The following is a 23,369-nucleotide window of genomic DNA, read 5'->3' on the forward strand; positions in this document are numbered from 1 at the left end:
TCAACTCTTACAAAGGAAAACATTTAATAGGAATGTCTTATAGTTCAGAGGTTTAGTCATGGTGGGAAGCAAAGCAGCATGCAGGCAGACATAGTGCTGGAGCTGAGAGTCCTTACATTTTGATCCAAAGGCAACAGGAAGTAGACTCAAGACACTGGGTGGTATCTTGAGCATATATGAGACTTCAAAGCCTTCCTCCACAATGACACACTTCCTCTAACAAGACCAAGCCTACTCCAACAAAGCCATACCTCCTAATAGTGCCACTCCCTTTGGTGGCCATTCTTTTTCAAACCACCACAATCACCATGCCTGGCATTATGAAATTTAGGATATTAAACAAGTTAAATATTTTAACTATAGCTTCTCCCAGGTGGTTGGAGATGGCTTAGTGGTTAAGAGCACTGGCTGTTCTTCCAGAGAACCGAGCTGCAATTGCCAACACACACACAGAAGCTCACAACTGCCTATAATTCCACCTTCAGTGTATCTGATACCCTCTTTTGGCATCCACAGGCAGGAAGCATACATATAATGTACAGACATACATTCAGTCAAAACACCTAGGAATTTAAACAAAAAAAGCTTTTCACACAGATTTGCAGAATTTTAATTTAATATAAACTCTGTGATACTTTCCTAAGATTTAAACCTTTAAAGGCTTTTACAAGTTTCTTATCTTTGTTTCTATTATGTATACTGTTGTGGTTTATAAGCATAGAACACCAGATAAATGTGATGTCATTTTATATACAACAGCATTTTTCTCTTCAGTATGAATTTTCTGATGTGCTCCAAGAGTTGAGCACGTAGTAAAAGATTCACCACATTCCTTACATATGCAGTCTCTCTCGACTATGAACTTTGTAATGTGTTCTAAGAGTTGAACACTGGGTGAAGGATCTGCCACAGTCTTTGCATTTGTAAGGTTTCTCTCCAGTATGAATTTTCTGATGTACTTTAAGATATGAGTTGCTAGTAAAAAATTTGCCACATTCCTTACAGAAGTAAGGTCTCTCTTTAGGATGAATTCTTTGATGTATTTTCAGATTTGAATAATGGGTAAAGGATATGTCACAGGTTTTGCATCTGTAAGTTTTCTCTCTAGTATGAATTTTCTGATGTGCTTGAAGAGTTGAGCACTTAGAGAAAGATTTGTTACATTCTTTACATCTGTAAGGTTTCTCTCCAGTATGAACTCTCTGATGTCTTTTAAGATGTGAGCTCTGGGTAAAGGATTTGTCACATTCCCTACATTTGTGTGGTTTCTCCCCAGTATGAGTTTTCTGATGTATTCTAAGATTTGAGATCACGTTAAAGGATTTGTCACATACTTCACATTTGTAAGGCTTTTCTCCAGTATGAACTCTCTGGTGTCTTTCAAGACTTGAGAAACAGTTAAAGGATTTGTCACAAACATTGCACTTGAAGGGTTTCTCTCCAGTATGAATTCTCTGATGTATAGCGAGGTTTGAGGGGGAGCTGAAGAATTTACCACATTCCTCACACTGGTGCAGTTTTTTTCCTACATAGATTGTTTGTTGCATAAGACTGTGTGCAGAGCTGAAATAGTCATCATATTCTCCCTGCCTGTGCTCTTTCTTTGCAGAGTAGAGTCTCTGATCTTGAGTCATGTTGGAACACAAATGTAAAGATTTCTCACAGTCTTTAGATTTGCAAGGTTCTTCTGCAGTGTGCATGCTTTCATGTCTATCTGGATTTGATGAGTCAATAGAGGCATCTCTGTGATTATTGCAACTGTAGTTATTAGAGTTTTCTGTAGTTTCACTTGTTCCATAAAGTGCACACGTGGAAAGGTCATGAAGCACTTTGCCAAACTCAGTATACTGACAAGACTCCTTTTCAGTTTTCACATGTTCCTGGACAGAATCACACATCCAATAGTTCTCTGAAAATGAATACAGTTCAGATTAACAGGACTTATTCCAAGACTAAACATTTGATAAATGACTGTCTCCCTAAGTTCTCGCTTAAGATAGATCAACTAGCAATTGTTTAGAATAGAGCTCCCAGTACTAGACCTTTTTTTTCTCACTATAACTATATGGATTCTTACAAAAAGCAGTAATAGCCTTCAAGGGAGATGTAACAAATGATTTAAGAACCAGTAATTAGCCTTGGGATGGAGCTCAGTCACTGATTATATTTAGAATGTTTCTATTTTTATATATATTTTTTTCCTCAAAAATTGATGGAGAAGAGTTTAATGCAATCCTAGATTCAGTTTTATATTTACTAATGAACAGAAAGGAAGAATAAGTTCAGAAAACCCAATTCCCTTTAAGATTAAAGACTTACTTAAAAGAATCAAAGGGTTTATTTTTCTTTTTCAGAGACCATGAGAAAGTTTTCCTATTACCAAACTTCCCAGTCTCCTCTTATTTCCATGACAGTTTAACAGAGTTTACAACCTATGAAGTAGGTACACACAAGGCCTGAGTTAGGAATTCTACAAGCAAAATGTTCTCACCCACAGAGACCAGGTTGTTGTAATTCTCCAACATCACATCAATGTACAAAGCCCTCTGAGCAGAGTCCAGGCATTCCCACTCCTCCTGGGAGAAGTCCACAGTCACATCCCAGAATGTCAACAGACCCTGAAACACAAAGTGCAGTTTGACCAGATACAGTTCTTTTTGGATATAAGGAGATTTAAGGAGATTAGGGATGTAGATGATAAAGATAATTACTCAAAACAATAATTTCTAACATCGTCAAACTATCATGAATGTTCTAACTCTGTGAAAACAGGATAACACAATATTCTCACAAGCCGTATACACAAAACAAGAAACACATTTAAGGTCTGGACATGGTTATCCCTATCTGCAATGGGTGCTGTGTTTGTGTCACGAAGGGTAAGAGTGTGCATGTCTCAGAAGGAAGCTCTGTGATGAGGAAATGTAATTTTAAATGCTGTACCTGTAGATCATGCTACAACGGATCAAACCATGACTGAAAACCAGAAACAGAAACATAAGAGAATGTAGAGAAGAGCCGACAGGATACGGATGAGCAAGAACTTTTTGAATAGTAAACATACCAACAGCACAGGAACGAACCCCAAGTATTGAGAGATAGGACATGAAAATAAAGTTTCTGTGTGTCAACAGAAACAATCAGCAGAGCACACAGACACCCCACAAAATAAGAAACAATCTCATTTTGACACTTCAGTGACACTTTAGATATGGGCTCATAGCTAAAATTTACCAGAAATTAAAGTCCAAGGACATAAAACTACAAAACCAACTGAATAGAGACTTTTCAAAGACAGAAACAAATGGCCAAGAAATGTTGAAGAAAGTGTTCAGGTCCCTAAAATGCCACCATGGAAATGTAAACTAAAAGTACTTTGAAATACTACCCAGGCAGAGAATGGCTGTCATCAACTAATCTGACAACAAATGTTAGAGAGGATGTGGAGAGAAACGAACCCTCATAAACTGCTGTGTTGTGTATGTGTGTGTGTGGGGGTGCATATTAATAAACTCAAATGGAAATTAGTTTGAAGATTATTAAAAACTTAAAGCTAGAACTAAAAATGACCCCAGCCCTTTCACTCAAAACTTTACAGCCCACTACAGAGATAATACACCCCATGTTTACTGCTGTAATTCACCATAGCAAAGTACTGGAATCAAACTAATTGCCCATCAACAGATGAATGGATAATGAAAATGGGATACTGGGGGCTGGAGAGATGGCTCAGCAGTTAAGAGCACTGACTAATCTTCCAGAGGTCCTGAGTTCAATACCCAGCAACCAAATGGTGGCTCACAACCACCTGTAATGAGATCTGGTGCCCTCTTCTGGCCTGCAAGGACACATGCAGACAGACTATGGCATACATAATAAATAAATAAACCTAAAAAAAAGAAAAAGAAAATGGGACTGGGATAACAGTCAGCTGAAGAGAAAACTATAATAAAAATGTGAAGGAAAATGTGTGGATTTAGAATGTGTAATATGAGGCCATAAAGTGTCAGAAAAAAAAATCACATTTTTCCCTCATATGCAGAATCTAGCCAATGATATATGTTTATGGTAACAACATACACGTGGGCACAGTAGAACATGGAAAAAAGGGAACAAGAAAGGTTACATATCAGGGTTAGAGGTAGGATAGGACTGAATGGAGATAACAAACACTAGTTATAAAAAAGGATATAAAGCTAATTGCTTTTCTAGTTCTAATTCTGCCACACTTCTGGTTTTGGGTAGTAGATAATTACATCAAAGCATATTTGAGAGTGATAACATAAAATCCCATGCGGGGCTCCAGAACATCTATCTATTCCCAATGACTACTCTAACTATTGAGTTGTATAGTCTGGGTCTGGTTAATTTCAGTATGTGAATTTTTTATTATTTGCAACTTTTTTTTTATAATAAAGTTAAAAAAAAATCAGAAGCAGAAAATGAAAGGCTTTCAAGTCTCAAAATATAACATTTCCAGAAAAATAATTGACTTGACGAATGACCTGGGACGTATATCCTGGAAAATCAGCCATTTCTTGTTGTTTCTGTTCTTTGAGTTTCTCTTTCAGGAACAATAGGTGGCTTGCTGAATAGATGGCTTGCTGCCCTTTCATATAAAGGAATTAAAAAGAAAAAACAAAAATTAGTAAGGAAAGCTTTTAAATAACAATGTTAAACCACATGAAAATCCCAAGAAACAGAATACTACCAGGTGTCTGGTCAATGGTCCCAAAGCCAAAACAGCATGGATCCACATTTAAAATTTATGGAGAAAATCACTGTGAACCATATTATTGCACCCAGAAGAATACTGTCTTAAAATTGATGGAGACAAATGTGCATTTGAAGATCGTCATGAATTAATATTGGACAATTCATTTCATAAAAGCACCAAGCGCATAATAAATTAGAGGAAATATATACAGAGGAGAATCAGAGGTATTATCCACAAGAACATGGGAAATAATGAATTTCATGTGAAGAATAGATAAATACAGGAGAAATGGGAAGTATTCATCCATGGACAAGACAGCAAACCACTAATTCTCACACCGAAGGAAAAAAAAATACTCCCCAGTAACCCAAACAGTCACAACACCAAAAACAAAATCATAGGGAATAAATACCCTAGCAACAAACTATCTAGGCACTCTGGAAATCAATATGGAAAATCCTCAGTTAAATAAACAAATAAACCCTCAAGTTAAATAAATCTAGCACATGGCCCAGCTGCTCCACTCCTTGGAATATGCCCAAAGGACTCGACGACCTACTCCACAGAAACTTGCTCAGCCATGTTCACTGTGCTCTACTCACAATAGCTACAAAAAGGAAACAACCTAAATGTCCCTCGACTGACAAATGGATAATAGAAATGTGGTAAATATACACTATGGAATAGTATTCAGCTGTAAAGAAAATTGAAATCATGACTTTGCAATTAAATGGATGGACGTAGGAATGAATATATTGAATGAGGTAACCCAGACCCAGAAAGACAGACACAGCATGTTCTTTCTCATAGAAAATTTCCTAGCTCCAAATCTTCAGATGTGGGTACACAACCTGGAGTGACTGAAGTAACCAGAAAAGTAAAAGGAGACCACTGTGGGGTGTGGGTGAGTGAGAGAGACAGGAATAATAGGGAAGGATGAAAAGAGACAGATATGAACACAGAAGAAGGAGGGTAAAATAACTCTAAGGATGTCTAAAAGTCATAATGTATGATATATATTATCAATCTACTAAAAAAGTCTGTAACATATTAAATTTGTGTAAGCATATATATACATTTAGAATATAAATAAAAATGTCCCAACCGGGCTGATAACACTCCACACAAGTGCCATAGATTTTTTAACAAAACTACCAACACCAGTCATCTATTGTGGGGATTTATTAAGGCAACTCCACATAGTTAAAAAGGTTTATTTTGGAGGGTAATTTACAGCTAGTAAAGGGGTCGGTTACAGGATCTGGGAGAGGTAAGGTGCAGTCCAGCTGGGTTCTCTGGAGAACTCCGCTCGGTCTACCATCCAGCATCCAGGATCACCAGGAACCAAGAGAGCCAGCACATCCAGCAGAGGCAGGTCATAGGTAGGCATGACAGTTACCGGAAGCCTCCCTGGGGGTAGTACTTCCAGGTCAAAGCTGGAACAGCTAGCTACCCACTACAGCCTTCTTTAAAGTTGTTGGTCATAACTATCTAGGAGACTTCCAAACATTATAGGCTATTGCTGTTGCCCACATTGGCCTCCCAGACGTAGGTGCATCCCTATTGGTTAAGAAGCCATGCACTTCAGACACAGACTCCAGAGGACTGGAGATGGAACTGACCTTAAAGCCTCTGCCCCAGGGACTAGCTTTCATGGTACCAGAAGGCAACATGCAAGCTTTCAAAGGAGGGAGCCAACAAACAGACCTACCCAGCTATGACACCTATGAACCACAACAATGATCTACACTGCATGATAGCCCTAAGGGTGCAAGAGTGGCACACAGACCTTGGTGGTAATCAACAGCTTCTTATTGCATTAAGACCCTTTCAACAAGAGGGAAATCATGCCTGGTATTGGAAACCTAGCTAGTTTCCCTAGGGCTAGTGAAGTCAGGGATCTTGGAGAATATACAACCACTATTTTACTAAATACACATAATCCATAAATTCATTCTAAATACTTTCTTTATTCCTACAGACAAATGTAGTCCTCATCACTCATCAAGGGAAGAACCCCAGTTCAAGCCTTCCTGTAATTATCATCATTGGCAGCATCCGGCCAGGTCCATCCTCAGATGGAGGAAAGTACCTTATCAGAGATACCTCTGTACTCTCTAAAAACAGACTTATGCATCCTGGCTACCCGTTTGAGAAGGCCTGGAGGATGTGCCAATTAAGTTTAACTGCCCCCTTTCCCAAATCTTACCTCTGGTTCCAGATCTCCCTTTAACTACCACCAGAACCATCTGCCTGTACACAGGTTGCCTAGCGACTGAGCACACTTTCTCCCACCCTGCAGAAAAATGGCAGATAGCTTGGACAGATAGGAGCCACAGGAAAAAAGAAGAGAGTTTTATTTTCTCCCATTGACCTAGCAACTTACAGATTCTTAACATTTTCTACTAATCACATTTAAGACTATAGTTGACCACATAAGATCCCTCGTCTTAGATATTACCCGAAGTTAGCCTTTAGTTAATTCATTTCCCCATTGGTCATTTCCCTTTGGGGTTTCAAATGATAATTAACGATTCTTATCACCCCTGTTTGACCTTGGAAGCCTGGATTTGCACTAAGGGGTCACTTACTGCTTGTAAGTGTATATATACCAGGACTTCCAGGGCACTGGGGGACAGAGAAAAGGGAATGAAAAAACTAAATGGGTAAGAACTTGAGAGGAACAAACTGAGATGAGAAAGAACTAGGTTAAAGAGCTTGAAGAGGGTACTAGAGAAACAAGATGGAAGATGAGGAAGAGTCAGATGGGGGAAGAACAAGATGAGGAAGAAACAGATGGGAGAGGAGATGATTTGGGAAAGAACTAGATGGATGAGAGAGAACCTAGAAGGGGCAGAACTAGATGAAGGAATTAAGATAGAACCTAGAGAGGACCACAGATAAGTGTAGAGAGAAATCAGACAAGAAATGAGCTAAATATGAGAGCAGAATATAAGCTTGTAGCTGGCACACAATAATAAAGTATATGGACTAGGGAGTTTCGTGTATATAGATTCATTTCTTTTCATCAAAGATTAATTATCAGCTGGTTGTAGATTGTTCCCGGACCCTGGGAGGGGACTATCGAGGGGCTGGACCCCCACAGTCCCCGATAAAACTCCATTACATTCAATTTCCTACAACATACTTCACAAAAGTAGTAAAGAGAAATCTACAACTTGATGGGTAACAGAGGAATCCTAGTAAATATAATGCTCGAGCTATCCCAGTGTGATTCCAGGTCAGGCCAGTGCAATAGAGCAGTAGATCCAGAACATGCCCAAAAGTCACGACCAGGTAAATGTCATCAAAATACCATAAACATGTGTTGCAGACTAGATAGCCTCTCTAAACAGTGATATTGGGTAAAGTATCTATCCACATATAAAAACATGATCCTGCATCCAAGTCTCTCCTACCACACAATGACTCACAGACCTTCATGCATGATCTGAAACAGTGAATCCTGAAGAGTAACATTGCTGTGGGATGTTAATATATGTCCTGTGGGAGCCCTTCTTGGGTTCCTTGTGGCGTTACCCAGCAGGTCCGCATAGAGGATGATTAGGACCATGGGCCTGAGTGCAGGTGTCTGAGATGGTCTGCACTTGGCTGTGCTGGGGGATGGTCTGTATGTTAAGTTGTTCTGATTGATCAATAAATAAAACCTGATCGGCTGTGGCTAGGCAGGAAGGATAGGCGGGACTAACAGAGAGGAGAAATAAAAGGACAGGAAGGCAGAAGGACTGACTGCCAGATGCCGCCAGCACAAGAAGCATGTGAAGATGCTGGTAAGCCACGAGTCACGTGGCAAGGTATAGATTTCTAGAAATGGGTTACTTTAAGATATAAGAAAAGTTAGCAAGAAGCCTGCCACGGCCATACAGTTTGTATGCAATATAAGTCTCTGTGTTTGCTTGGTTGGGTCTGAGCGGCTGTGGGACTGGCGGGTGACAAGGATTTGTCCTGACTGTGGGCAAGGCAGGAAGACTCTGGCAACAAAACATAAAGGGGCAACACTTGATATAACAACAGGAATGGAGTACTATGTAAAATTAAAAACATCCAGGGAAATAATAATTTAAATAGCCTAAACAGCAGGTATATTTATTAGCTATCTTTTTTATAGTGAAATGGATGAAAACCCATAATCCATCAAAAAAAAAATTAGAAAGGAAGCAGATGATAATATAACCAATAAATAAGCAAAAGAATGAACACCCCATGCTCAATAGCAATTGAATGGCCAATAGGTACATATTAAAAAGTTCTGCATTGTAGGTCATAAGATAATGTAAATTGAGTATACAGAGATTCCAATTCTTCCTAGTCAGTGTCTACACTCAAGTTCCTAAACAATGCCAAATGTATTTCTTTCAGTAATTTCTTAAAATATAAACAGATATTATTTCCTAAGCTAATCATGTAAAAAGCAAAATGACAGCTGAGTTTCAAATATATTTTCTACCAATAATTTATTTCATATCTAAAGATACAACAAATTGAAAAAGAAGAAATTTTTTTAAATGCCATAAAATGGACAGCAGTAAAATGGCTGATGATCATAATTAAAATAGTGACAGAAAAATCAAGACAAAAGCATCAAAATAGAAAATAAGCAGTATTAGCAAATGATAAAATGGTTCATTAGATAGAAAGTCCTGATCAACATGGCTCTATGTCACATAAACCAGAATGCAGACATACACAGCAGACAGAGAACAGGAGAATACATAAAACATGTGAAAACTGGATCACTGCTTCATGTTCTTTTCAAACACGAGACAACCTAAACAGAGGTCTGTCTTCTCTAAGACTCCAAGCAATTCTTATCACAACCCTATTGCATGTTTTACAGAAAGTAATCCTGAAGTTACCAAGGAACAGCAAAGAGTCAGAAAATACTAAGAGGATCAAACCTACAGGTGATCTAACAGTGTGTTACAATTACAGCAATGGAAACCACTTGGAATTTTCATGACCACAGACAATAGGAGATATCTATGGGAAGACAGTACAGATGGAGTTTAACAGTCTGTAAATATACTTCCTGATTCTTATCAAAATTCTGTTGGCATTACTTTCAGCAATGGAGACATTAACACTAAAAGTTAAAGTACTTGAATACCAAAGCTCCAAAAATTCTGAAAACAATAAACCTAGAGGTATTAATTTTCAATCCTTTTATAATATATTAAAAGCATAGAAATGAAAACCATTTAATATTGGTATGAAGACACGATCGGTGATGTGAATGAATATGGAGAGTATCACTCACATGAATACTCAAATAAAATTTTATTTGCCTCCTAATATCAATTCTTTTGTAGAACGTCTCCTTTCTACATACATACCTGTTCTTCATAACTATTATAAGTACATTAGAATAATCATTAGATTTTTCTCAGTGGAAATCTCCAGAATTATTTCTAGTGAAATAGGATGTGGCAAAACTGAATTCATGTCCCACTTCCACCCCTTCCACATCTTCACCAATCCCTCCAAATACCTGGATCCTTAGCTCCTGTCTCCTCTCTCTCCATCTTCCAGGCCTCTTTGTTTTGCTGCACAGGTGAGCAGGTCTGGGTGATCAGTGAGACCTGCACAAGAGAAAGAGATTGTTCAGGAAGCACCTGGATTTCTACTACAGTACTGTGCTCAGTAAATGAAGAGAAATCGAAACACAGGATTATACACATGATTCCCCAACTGTCCTGCAGTGTTTCAGAATACTGAAAACAATTAGAAAGCATTTTTAGTTATGGTAACTGGAATCCCACTTCCAGTCACAGCTCAGTCAAAACTCAGGGGCAGAAATGAAGCTGAATGACTGGGAAGAAAACGTTGTACACTAGATAAGGTTCTGAATTTATCATAGACCCAAGATGATGGAAGCCTCACACCTCCAAAAGGGAGACACAGGAAGAAGAGAGAACATTTCATGAAGATTTTCAATGTTCCTCTGAGGATATCACTTTACTTTGAGATTTTGAGACTCATTCACACAAAGCTCACACACTTGCAGATTAGTTTGTCAAGAAAACTGAGGAGGAGCAAGGGAGACTTCAGGCAAACTGTTCTCACCCACGAAAAAACAGACTGCTGCAATTCTGCAACATCCAGTCTCCGTATAAAGCCTTTGTAGTTTTATAAGCAACATAAGCATGACTGTGACGTCACATGCACATCTTATGTGTAGCTTTGCGCCTTTCCTGGAACTCACTTGGTAGCCCAGGCGGGCCGAGAAAACAGAGATCCATCCGCCTGTCTCTGCCTCCCGAGTGCTGGGATTAAAGGCGTGAGCTACCACCGCCCAGCTTTCTTGCTGTTTTTAGAGTTTTGACTCTAGTATGAAGATTTTGAATGTGAACAAAGGGTGAATCTTTATTACAGCATTTTCTTATTTCTTTCATTATGAATTCTTTCTATGCCTACAATTTCAGCACTAGGGAAAGATTTACCAAGATGAATGCATTTGGGGGGTGGAATTTCCAATGAATAACAACACACGGATTATATATACATGGTATACTTTTATATAGTTTCTCAGAACTACAGATTTCTTTTTTTTTTTTTTCCTTTTTTTTTTTTTTTTTGGTTTTTCGAGACAAGGTTTCTCTGTGTAGCTTTGCGCCTTTCCTGGAACTCACTTGGTAGCCCAGGCTGGCCTCGAACTCACAGAGATCCGCCTGCCTCTGCCTCCTGAGTGCTGGGATTAAAGGCGTGCGCCACCAACGCTGGGCCATTCCTTTATTTATTTATTTTTTTTATTAAGAAATTTTCTACTCACCCTACATACCACCCACAGATCCCACCTCCTCCCTCCTCCAACCGCCCAGCCCTCCCTCCCAAGCCATCCCCAATGCCCACATCCTCCAAGTCAAGGTCTCCCATGGGGAGTCAGCAGAGCCCGGCACACTAAGCTGAGGCAGGTCCAAGCCTCTCCTGCCACACCAAAGCTGTGCAAGATGCCACAACTCAGGCACTGGGCTCCCAAAAGCCTGATCATGCACCAGGGATGGATTCTGATCCCCCCGCCCGGGTGTTCCCCAAACAGTTCAAGGTAAACAACTGTCTCCGATATCCAGAGGGCCTAGTCCAGTCCCATGGGGGTTCCATAGTCCACAGAACTATGGATTTTTTAATGCACAGCAAAATGAGAAAGTTTTGTCACATATTTTGTTAATACATTTTATCCTCATTATGACTTTTTGTTCTTGTTGAGACAGTTTATGTAGTCCTGGCTGTCATAGAACTCCCTACGTAGACCATAATGGCCTCTGACTCAAAAATTTTCCTGCCTCTCTCTCCTAAGTACTGGGATTAAAGATGTGCATCACCTCGCCTGACAATATTATGAATTTTTGGATGCTGAAAAAGATAACTGTTCTTATTACAGCATTTTCCAGGGTCTGGAGATAAGGCTTAGTGGTTAAGAACAGTGGCTGATCTTCCAAAGGATGGGGTTCAATTCCCAACAATTTCTGTTAATCCAGCTTCAGGGGATCTGATGCCCTCTTCTGGCCTCAGGTAATGCCACTATACACATTTAAAAAACAAAACAAAACAAAATCAAAACAACAAAAAACTTTCCAGTTATTTTGCGGAATTTAATTTTAATATAAACTCTGTGATATTTTCTAAGATTTAGACCATCATTAAAGGCATTCACAAGTCTCTTATCTATATGTTTCTATTATGTATACTGTAGAGATTCATAAACAGAGAATTCCAGATAAATGCTACATCACATTATTTACAAGGGTACTTTTCTCTCCAGTATGAATTTTCTGTTGTGCTCTGAGGTAGGAACACCTAGTGAAAGACTTGTCACATTCCTTACTACTGTAAGGTCTCTCTCCACTATGAAACCTCTGAAGTGTTCTAAAATGTGAGTTATGACCTAATAAAGGATTTGCCACATTCCCTACATTTGTAAACTTTCTCTCCAGTACACATTTTCTGATGGCTATAAGAGTTGAGTTCAGAGGAAAAGACTTGTCACATACCTCACATTTGTAAGGCTTCTCTCCAGTATGGATTCTGTAATACCCTTTGAGACTTGACTTTCCGATAGAGGGCTTTCCATATTCTTTGCACTTGTAAGGTTTCTCTCCAGTGTGAAGTCTTTGATGTCTTTTAAGATTTGAGCACCAGGTAAAGGATTTGTCACAAATGTTGCACTTGTAGGGTCTTTTTCCAGTATGCACTCTCTGATGTACCCTGAGGTTTGAGGCAGTACTGAAGCATTTCCCACATTCCTCACATTGGAATGGTTTCTCTCTAATATAGATTATTTGCTGCATAAAACTATATGCAGAGCTAAAACAGTCATCATATTCTCCCTGACTGTGCTCTTTCTTTGCAGAGTAGAGTCTCTGATCTTGGGTAATGTTGGAAAACAAATTTAAAGATTTCTCACAGATTTCAGATTTGCAAGGTTCTTCTGCAGTGTGCATGCTTTCGTGTCTATGTGGGTTTAAAGAGTCAACAGAGGCATCTGGGTGATTATTGTAACTGTAGTTATTAAAGGCTTCTGCAGTTTCACTTGTTCTATGAAGTGCACATGTCGAGGGGTCATGAAGCACTTTGCCAAGCTCATTACACTGACAAGGCTCCTTTCCAGTCTTCACATGTTGATGGTCAGGATCACATTTGCAGTAGTTCCCTGAAAATGAGTACAGTTCAGATTAATGGGGCTTGTCCCAATAATGAACATGTGATAAATGACTGCCTCCCTAAGTTCTCTTTTAAGATATGTCAACTAGCAACTACTTTGAATAGAGTTTGCAGTAGTTAACCTCATTCTGTCACTGTAATCATATGGATTTTCACAAAAATAGAATGACTTCACGGAAGTTGACACAAATAATTTTTGAATCAATAATTAGCCTTGGGATGGAGCTCACTGACTATATTTATGTGGTGATATATTGTGTACCCTAATAAATCTGCTTGAAGATCAGAGAACAGAACAAGCCACTAGATTAAACATAGAAGCCAGGCAGTGGCGACACACAACTTTAATCCTAGTACTCAGGAGGCAGAGATCCATCTGGTTTTGTGTTCAAGGCCACCCTGGACTACATGAGATTGACTCAGTCTAGGAGAGAAACAGAGCCAGGCAGTGGTGGCACACACCTTTAATCCCAATACTTGGGAGTCACACGCCTTTATTCCCAGCACTAGGAAAGTTGAGACAGGAAATGATATGGGTAGGCAGAAAAAAGGTATATAAAGCGTGAGGATACAGGAACTAAAGTCTTTTGGCTGCGGAAAGCTTTTCAGGATGAAGAGTCCTAGAGGTAAGAGGTGGCTTGTTCCTTTGTCTCTCTGATCTTTTAGTATTTACCCCAATTTCTGGCTCCAGGTTTTTGGTTTTTGTTTTTGTTTTTTAAATAAAAAGACCATTGTCTCTATTTTTAAATATTTTTTTCTCAGAAATTGTTAGAGTATAATCCAATCCTAGGTTCACAGTCTTTTACATTAGTCTACTTAGAAATATATAGCAATGAAGATTACAGTCAGAAGAACCAATGCCTTGAAAGATTAAAGGCTTACTGAAAAAAAAAAAAAGAATCAAAGTGGTGACCTCCCTTCAACCAAAAAACAAAAGAAAACAAAAAACAAAAAAACCCACATTAGATTCTTCAAAAGTAATGAATGCAAATCAAGGATTCTGCCAAACATCAGAGGCTCAGTTCAGTGGTTCTCAACCTGTGGGTCATGACCATCTGAAAGCGCATATTTCCAATGAGCTCAGGAACTGAGACATCACTTGGTAGCAAAATTACAGCTAATAGGTAGCACTCAAAATAATTTTATGGTTGGGGGTTACCACAAGGTAAGGAAGTGCATGAAAGGGCTGTAACATTGCCAGCACTGACAACCACTGGACCATTTGGGGCAGGGCTGTCATGGAAAGTCATTACTTATTTCTACCCACCATTGACATGTATGCAAGGTAGGCAATTACAGAATAATTCTACTTTATGGACTCACATTAGGCTTATAACTTATAAAATTATTCTAATCTAATGTCGGCATACTCAAATGAAATTGCATTTTGTAGTAGTACTGTCACCATAATTCAGGTGTAATAAGGCACAACGTCTTCTAACATTTACAACAGGCCACATGCATCCTGGGGCCAGGACACTACACTAATTTAAATGATCAAGAATCCTTTCAAGTAGAACTGAATAAAGCAAAAATATTCTCAGCCCTTGCTTTCTCTTTCACTTGAAGCTGTCACTGTTGTCCTGCTCATTCCCTAGCCCACTCTGGTTGTGGCTACTCTCTCCTCTCCACATTCCAGGGCAATCTCATTTGCTCCGGACAGGTGACCAAGCCTGCCTTCCAATACAATAATCCACGTATACAATTAATCCACAATAATACAGAAATGATTTCCCAATTGCTATGATTTCCTATCAGAATCTTCAGCATATATTGGGAGAATTTTAAATTTCCATATCCTTAGTTTTTCTCACAATTATGTCAAGTGCAGTGATGGACAATGCGCTTAAAGATATGGGTGGAAATATTATATGCTACAGAGTTTCTGAATGCATCGTGGAACTAAAATGAAGGGTACATGACACCTCTGAAATGAAAAGTGTAAAAAAAAAAGCAAAAACAAAAACCAAATACCAAGAAAAAGATCTTTTCTACTTCCAAGCATTCCCTAGTCTTCTGTTGTTTCCAAGACAGCCTAACAGAGAGTTCATAACCTATAAAGTCAATACCTACAAAGCCTGAGTTAGGAATTCTACAATCAAAATGTTCTCACCCACAGAAACCAGGTTGTTGTAATTCTCCAACATCACATCAATATACAAAGCCCGATGAGAAGAGTCCGGGCATTCCTTCTCCTCCTGGGAGATGTACACACTCACATCCCTAAATGTCAATAGACCCTGAAACAAAAGGTACAGTTTGATCATGTGACACCAGACAGAGTGCTTTCTTGGATGTAAGGAGACTTAAGGAAATTAGGGATGTAGACGAGTGAAGACAACTACTCAAAACAATGATTAACAGTCACACTCTATAATGAATATTCTACCTCTAAAAACAGGATGACATAATAGTCTCACAAGCATGTCTCTGCAACAAGACACACATTTAAGGTCTAGACAGGGTTATCTTTTATGGATCCTGTGTTATGTTGCACAGAATCACAGTGTACACATCTCAGAAGGGAAATCCTTTATGAGGAAATGTGCTTTTAAAGGCTATACCTGAAGATCATGCTATAGTACTGACACCAAATCAATCCTGTGTGTACGTGGACTTTACATGACTCTATTCTATCAAGTTCACTTGGGATGTTTAGACTCTAGGTCTAAAGTCACATCATTAAATAGCAAAGGGGTGGATACAGAAGGCATAATTTGTGATTGACTCAATAGTCAAAGAGTTTGGGGTTTTCCCCACAGTAACAAGGAATGTGACACTGTGTACTCCAAATTTTAAAGTTAATATATAAGATCAAGGAGTCTATAAAATTAATATCATGAGAATTTTGGGCCACTTCTAAGCAGATGGATATCTGCATCAGCCACACTTGATATAATCCAGATTTTTCTATAAATAAGTTTTTTTTCTATAAAAAAGTTCTACTTCTGTTAAACATTGTTTTGGTTTTGATGGTAGATAAGTAGATCAAAATATACTAGATATTAAAACTATAAAATCTCATGTGAGGTTCCAGAGCTTCTGTTCCCAGTGACTACTCTAACTGTATAACAGTACATTGAGTTGTATAGTCTTTGGGTCTGGTTAATTTTGAATTTTTGTTTGTTTATTTGTTTGTTTGTTTGTATGTTTCCAATATTTTTCATGAGAAAGTTAAAAAAGTCAGAAGCAGAAAATAAAAGGCTTCCAATATCTCAAATTAATGTTTTCAACATTTTTCATGAGAAAGTTAAAAAAAAATTCAGAAGCAGAAAATAAAAGGCTTCCACTATCTGAAACTATAACATTTCCATAAAAAAAAAAAAAAAAAAAAAAAAAAAGGAGCTATGACCACTGACCTGGGGCATGTTTACTGGAGAAATGAGCCATTTCTTTTTCTTCCACTTCTTAGAGTTTCTCTTTCAGGAACAATGAACAGATGGCTTGCTGCCCTTTCATATTAAGGGGTCAAAAAGAAAAAAAATACAACCAGGTGTCTAGTTAATGATGTGAAAGCCAGAACATGGAAAGATATGTAAAGCTTGTAGAGCAAATTACCATCAACAATACTATTGCACAAAGAAAAATTCTATCTTAAAATCGATGGAGACATGAGTGCATTTTAAGACAGTCAGGAATTAAAACAGTTCAATTCACTAAAGCAATACTGTTGATAATAAATCAGAGGTAAAACATATACAGGAGGATCAGAGGAATTATTCACAAGAATATGGTGAATAATAAATTTCATGTGAGGAATAGATAAATACAGGAGAACTGTTAGTAATCATCCATAGGCAAGGCAGCAAAGCACTAATTCTCACAGAGAAGGAAGAGGAATACTGTGAATAACTCAGTCAGCAATATCAAAAACAAAAGCACAAGGAATAAAAGCCTTATGATCAATAAATTTAGCCACTCTGGAAATTAATATGGAGAATCCTCAATTAAATAAACAGACCCTCAAGTTAAATAAATCTAGCACATGACCCAGCTGTTCCATTCCTTGGTATAATCTCAAAGGATTCGACATCCTACTCCAGATACTTGCTCAGCCATGTTCATTGCTGCTCTACTCACAATAGCTACAAAAGGGAAACAACCTAATATCATTCAACTGAGGAATGGATAGTGAGGATGTGGTACATAAACACTACAGAATAGTGTTTAGCTGTAAAGAAAATTGAAATCTTGAGGTTTGTAGATAAATGGATGGACCTAGAAAAGATCATATAGAGTGAGGTAACCCAGATCCAGAAAGACATAGGAAGTTCCTAGCTCTTCAGATGTGAGTCCACAACCTGGAGTGACTGCAGTAACCAGAAATTTAAAAGGAGACCATTGTGGGGGGTGGGGGAGTAACAGAGTAATAGAGAGTAACAGGGAACAAGTGATCTGAAGGGGGAAACACAATTTTATTTCCCTCCTAGTGTCAAGTCTTCCTTAGAACCTCTTCTCACACCTACATTAGGATAATCCTGACGAGATTCTCAGTAGAAGTCTCCAGAATTATCTCTAGTGAAACAGAATGTGGCAAAACTGATTTCATGTCCCACTTCCACATTCACTTGATCCCCTTTCCAGTCCTTTACCAATGTCTCCACCATACCTGGATCCTTACTGCCTCCTCTCTCCTTCCAGGTCACTTTGTTCTGCAGCACAGGTGAGCAGGTCTGGGTGATCAGTGAGACCTGCAAGTGAGAAAGAGATTGTTCAGGAAGCACCTGGATTTCTAACACAGTACTGTGCTCAGCAGATGAAGAGAAAACTAAATACAGAATTATAGAAATGATTCCCCAATTGTCCTGCAGGGTCAGAATACTGAAAACAATTAGAAAGCATTTTTAGTTATGGTGACTGGAATCCCACTTCCAGACACAGCTCAGTCAAAACTCAGGGGCAGAAATGGAAATGAATGATTGGGAAGAGATTATATACTAGTGAGGTTCTGAATCAATCATGAACCAATAATGATGAAGCCTTACACCTCCCAAAGGGATACACTCGAAGAAAAGAGAACATTCCATGAAAAACTTTTTTTTCCTTTGAGGATTTTACTTTACTCTCTCTGTGAGATTTGAGAATCATTCACACAAAGCTCATACACTTGCAGATTAGTTTAAGAAATACTGCGGAGGATCAAGGGAGACATCAAACAAACTATTCTCACCCACAGAAACCAGACTGCTGCAATTTTGCAACATCCAGTCTCTGTACAAAGCCCTCAGGACAGGGTCCAGGCATTGTTCCTCCTCCTGGGAGAAGTCCACAGTCACAACACAAACCGTGAAACAGACTACAAAGTAAAAATCAACGGTCTGAAAGGTTGTGTTGGTGCACGCCTTTAATCCTGGCCTCAGGAGACAGAAGTGGGTGGAACCTCTTAGTTCCAGTCCAACCTGTTCTGCATGGTGAGTTTTTGGCCAGAGAGAGCAACACTATTAGTTCAGGTCTCAAGCAAAGCAAACACAATAACCAAAAAATAACAATTTTGAAGTGCGATTCTAATTAGTCTTAACAATATTAGGGAGAGGGCTGGAGAGATGGCTCAGAGGTTAAGAGCACTGACTGCTCTTCTAGAGGTCCTGAGTTCAATTCCCAGCAACCACGTGGTGGCTCACAACCATCTGTAACGAGATCTGGTGCTCTCTTCTGGCCTGCAGTCATACATGCTGTATACATAATGAATGAATGAATGAATGAATGAATGAATGAATGAAATCTTTAAAAAAAAAATATTAGGGTGAAAGCTGAAAGATCAGAGAAGCAGAGCAGACACCTTAGGACATCTTACTTCTATGAATTCTCAGACTGAATGAATGGGTGGGAGATCCTGTCTCCACCAGCATTATATTCCTGACTCTACCTCTCTAGCTCTGGGAAAGGCATGCACCACCACTGCCTGGCTGTTTCTTTTAGACTGGATCAATCTCAAGTAGCCTAGGGTGGCCCTGAACTCCTCCTGATCATCCTGCTTCCTCCTCCCAAGTGCTGGCATTAAAGGTGTATGCCATCATTCCCTGGCCTCTGGCTAACTAGTGGCTATCTCTGCCCACTGATCTCCAGGCAAGCTTTATTTGTCAGAACACAAAAAAAAATTTGGTCATGTATCCATGGACAGAGTGCTTTTCTTGAACAAAGGTGAGAAAAGACCAGGCATTATTCTGATGTAAATAAATGATCATAATTATTCAATATCGTCTTTCTTTCCCTTTTTTTTCGAAACAGGGTTTCTCTGTGTAGCTTTGGAGCCTGTTTTGAAACTTCCTCTGTAGACCAGGAGGGCACTGAACTGAGAGATCCACCTGCCTCTGTCTCTCTAGTGATGGGATTTAAAGTCTGTGCCACCACCACCTGGCTTATAAGGCCTTTTCTAACTGAAAACGGTGTGACCTGACACCCTTAAACAGCATACTGTGCTTTCCAGACTCCAAGGTGCAACACTAAGAACTCAGCACAAAGCCCTACAGTGGTGGTGCATGCCTTTCATCCCAGCACTCAGGAGGCAAAGGCAGGCGGATTTCTGTGAGTTCCAGGTCAGCCTAGTCTACAGAGTGAGTCCCAGGACAGAACAGAGAAACTCTATCTCAGAGAAAAAAGAAAAAAAAAAGAAAAAAGAACTCAGCACAAAAAGACACATTTTCGGCCGGGCGGTGGTGGCGCACACCTTTAATCCCAGCACTTGCGAGGCAGAGGCAGGTGGATCTCTGTGAGTTCGAGGCCAGCCTGGGCTACCAAGTGAGTCCCAGGAAAGGCGCAAAGCTACACAGAGAAACCCTGTCTCGAAAAACCAAAAAAAAAAAAAAAAAAAAAAAAAAAGACACATTTTTCTTTTTTTCTCTTTTGAGAGGGTCTCACCATGTAGCTGCAGGTGTCCTGGAACGCACTATGTATCCCAGGCAGGCCTCGAACTTATTCAGATCTGCTTGTCTCTGCCTCCTGAGTACTGGTATTCAGAGCCTGTACCACCAAGTCTGGCAAAGACACTGTTCAGAATGCTGTATTCACATCAGAGTGCATAATCTTAGATGAAAATTAATGACGGATAAAAAGTTTGCTTTTAAATGTTAATGTATACAACCATACCTGTGGTGGTGGTGGTGGGGATATTTTCAGATTCAATCAAATCTGCAAGCATTCCTTTGAGGACTATTATCTAAAAGGACTCTGGGGATGCCAACTCCCCAGGTCCATGTGCCAAGCGGTTTAACATAGCAGTTAGCATGGATGAATGTGAATTTCAACAGCTTTGTCTTATCCACCACAGCAAAGAGTAGAGTGTTTGCAAATGTCAACAGATAAATTCAAATATTCTACTAGCGTATTCTTATAAGAATAGTTTGGCGACTAGAAGGTTAATGAAAAAAAAAAATCAGGATTGTTCCAGTTCATATTATCCAAAATTTACCGACAAGGGAAGACATCCACAGCAGAACTTCAGAGCCGGCTTCCTTATGAACAGCAGAGAAACTGCTCGCACCCCTGGTCCCTTCCCTCCCGTGTCCCAGCCCCGCAGCTCCTCTGACCTGGGAGGTTCCAGGGCCGCCGGGCTGCGGTTCCCGCCACTGCGCTGCTGACTGGTGACTTTCCCAGGCCGCCCCGCGCGGCGACTGCGGCTCCGGGGAGATTTCGCGTCCCCGCGACACCCCGCCCTGTCCGCACCCAGGTCTGCACCACGCGGTTCCCCACCGTGCAGGACCCGGGAAAACGACAGGCAACGGGCACTTGACACTTCTGACTTTGGCTCCTCAGTCCACTTCCCTGTCCTCATCCACGAGGATTCCCAGCTTCCGCCTACGTCATTCCTCTAAACCCACCCACTCTCCACTCTTCCTCTACACCCAGCCAATGTGCTACATCCTTCCAAGTTCTGTTTCCGGGTGAGTGTTCCCGCCTCTGTGAGCCCGGTCCCGCCCACTCTGTCTCAGGCTGCCTTCCACACAGCTCCAGCTGTCAGGCTGCCCTGCACCCGCTCTGCACAGCCTCCCCACATGCTCGCTGCCAGCCTGGACCAGAACTGCATCTAGGAGGACGCTGCACCCCGGTTATTGGACCATCTTGTCCTGAGTTTTGACCACTTCGGGTTGAATTGTTCAGTCTAACCTCTCATTTTGGGATTCCAGTTCCTGGTCTATAAATTCATACAGAAAAAGACATCATCCCCAAATCCTTCCATACCCCAAACACAAACTGAGATAAAATATCGCTGCCCCAAATCACCATTTCCATAGCTGTGTCCCCTAAGGAAGCCAAAGTAGATGAAGTATGAGAAACAGAGCACACACACACACACACACACACACACACACACCCCACAGAAGAATTTTCAATGAAGTTAAAGTACATAAAGAAGCCCCTGACATCAAAGAGGACAAGAACAAAGTGATTGAGTGACAAGAAAACACAAGCAAATGGCTTGTCCTTGAAGAATGAGGACAATTCAGACTATGAAAAGTGAATTCAGTAAGGCATCAGCAACACCAAAGAAAACTCAACAGAAGCGAAACAGGAAGCGGAAAACACAATAAGCATAATAGTAAATCAATGAAAAGCCTCACCACCAGAAGAGACAGAAGATCAGGGCTTGTAGACAAGGCACGAGGATCTGCATCACTCAGTTAAATACGATGATTAAAAAAAAAAAAATCAGAAGCTCCATGCAAGTAGCACTAGTAAAATGTGAAAGTGAAATTCCAGCCGCATCTTCTACATTGATATAGAACATTCTAATAGCTGATGCAGTAGCTGTCACCATGGAGAAGTTGGATAATCATTTCCTTCATGATGCAAATGAAGTGACACTTAGAGCCATCTTTATCCCGCCCTCAAAGTTCCCCACTATTCACAGCCAAACAGTTGGGTTTTCTTTTTCTTTTCTTTTCTTTTTTTTTTTTTTTTTGGTTTTTCGAGACAGGGTTTCTCTGTGTAGCTTTGCGCCTTTCCTGGAACTCACTTGGTAGCCCAGGCTGGCCTCGAACTCACAGAGATCCGCCTGCTCTGCCTCCGGAATGCTGGGATTAAAGGTGTGGGCCACCACCGCCCGGCTTAATAGCTGGGTTTTCATGATTAACAACATCAACTTTGGGTGGGGAAGACATTTCAGGAACTCTGGATTTAAAAGGAAATAGGTGTCTCTGCAAGTTGCTGGTCTAAACACTACTGACAGGCAAGGCTTGAATTCATCCTGTGCTGTGGGGCTTTTACCACTAGATGATGATCTTATCATTTTGCTAACTCAAAGACAAGTTTGTCTTTTGGGAATCATGTTATAGGTGCTTTTTAGATAAGACACAGATCTGTGAGCCCATTGCTAAACAAGTCAGTTATACCATCCATCTATGGTCCTGGAAGCATCAAGGAAGAGGAGGAAGGAAGGGAATAAGAAAAAGCATGGAAATGGGCATGATCTACCATTCTGCAGACTCCACACAACTATGGTAATCAGTAACCACAACAAATGGACGTACCTGCACTGGGCTCACTCAACACCAGCCCTAGCCACTATTATTCTAGGAAGGGGTGAGACAGAGTCCCACTCTTTACCTCTCAACTGTGACTATGGATAGAATTTAGGAGAAGGGGAATCACAGCCTTTAGTTGTGTCTCTTATGCTGAGCCCACCATGCTTGAGTCCATAGCTCCAAACCCAGTTTCACACATGGCCCTTGTTAGTATCAGTGGATCTCCAAAGAAAATGGATGGATATGAATGAAGCTCGATCCTACTTAATCTTAACAATAAAAACCTCAAGTCACATATTAGGGTGAAAGGTGAAAGATCAGAGAAGCAGAGCAGCCAGCCATCAAAGACATCTTACCTCTACGAATCCTCAGACTAAACGGGAGATCCTGTCTCCACCTCCCTAGTGCTGAAATTAAAGGCTTGCATCTCCATCTCCCAGCTGTGTTTCTCTTGTAGACTGGTTCAATCTTGTGTAGTTGAGGGTGGCCTTGAACTCCTGATCATTCTGCTT

At 40.0% G+C, this 23,369-nt stretch overlaps 1 protein-coding gene across 4 annotated transcripts; it reads right to left on the reverse strand.

The window, feature by feature from the left end:
* Positions 1–594: 594 nt before the first annotated feature.
* LOC114686604 (zinc finger protein 54-like) lies at positions 595–21,008 on the reverse strand. 4 transcript variants are annotated; one of them, XM_037202244.1, is made up of 8 exons: positions 20,923–21,008; positions 18,006–18,087; positions 16,756–16,843; positions 12,727–13,385; positions 10,227–10,317; positions 4,506–4,609; positions 2,492–2,618; positions 595–1,909 (listed from the first exon to the last, which is right to left on the reverse strand). In XM_037202244.1, exons 3-8 carry the CDS (start codon positions 16,784–16,786, stop codon positions 834–836), a joined length of 2,088 nt encoding a protein of 695 aa, XP_037058139.1. In that variant the 5' UTR covers positions 16,787–16,843; positions 18,006–18,087; positions 20,923–21,008; the 3' UTR covers positions 595–833. The 4 variants fall into 4 exon arrangements, with proteins under 4 accessions (XP_037058139.1, XP_037058137.1, XP_037058138.1 ...); XM_037202242.1 differs by having other exon boundaries at positions 16,756–16,848; XM_037202243.1 differs by lacking the exon at positions 20,923–21,008 and adding an exon at positions 20,255–20,290 and having other exon boundaries at positions 16,756–16,848.
* Between the last annotated feature and the right edge of the window lie 2,361 nt (positions 21,009–23,369).

This window comes from Peromyscus leucopus, chromosome 1 (assembly GCF_004664715.2).
Source record: "Peromyscus leucopus breed LL Stock chromosome 1, UCI_PerLeu_2.1, whole genome shotgun sequence".
In the NCBI taxonomy this organism is placed as follows: domain Eukaryota; kingdom Metazoa; phylum Chordata; class Mammalia; order Rodentia; family Cricetidae; genus Peromyscus; species Peromyscus leucopus.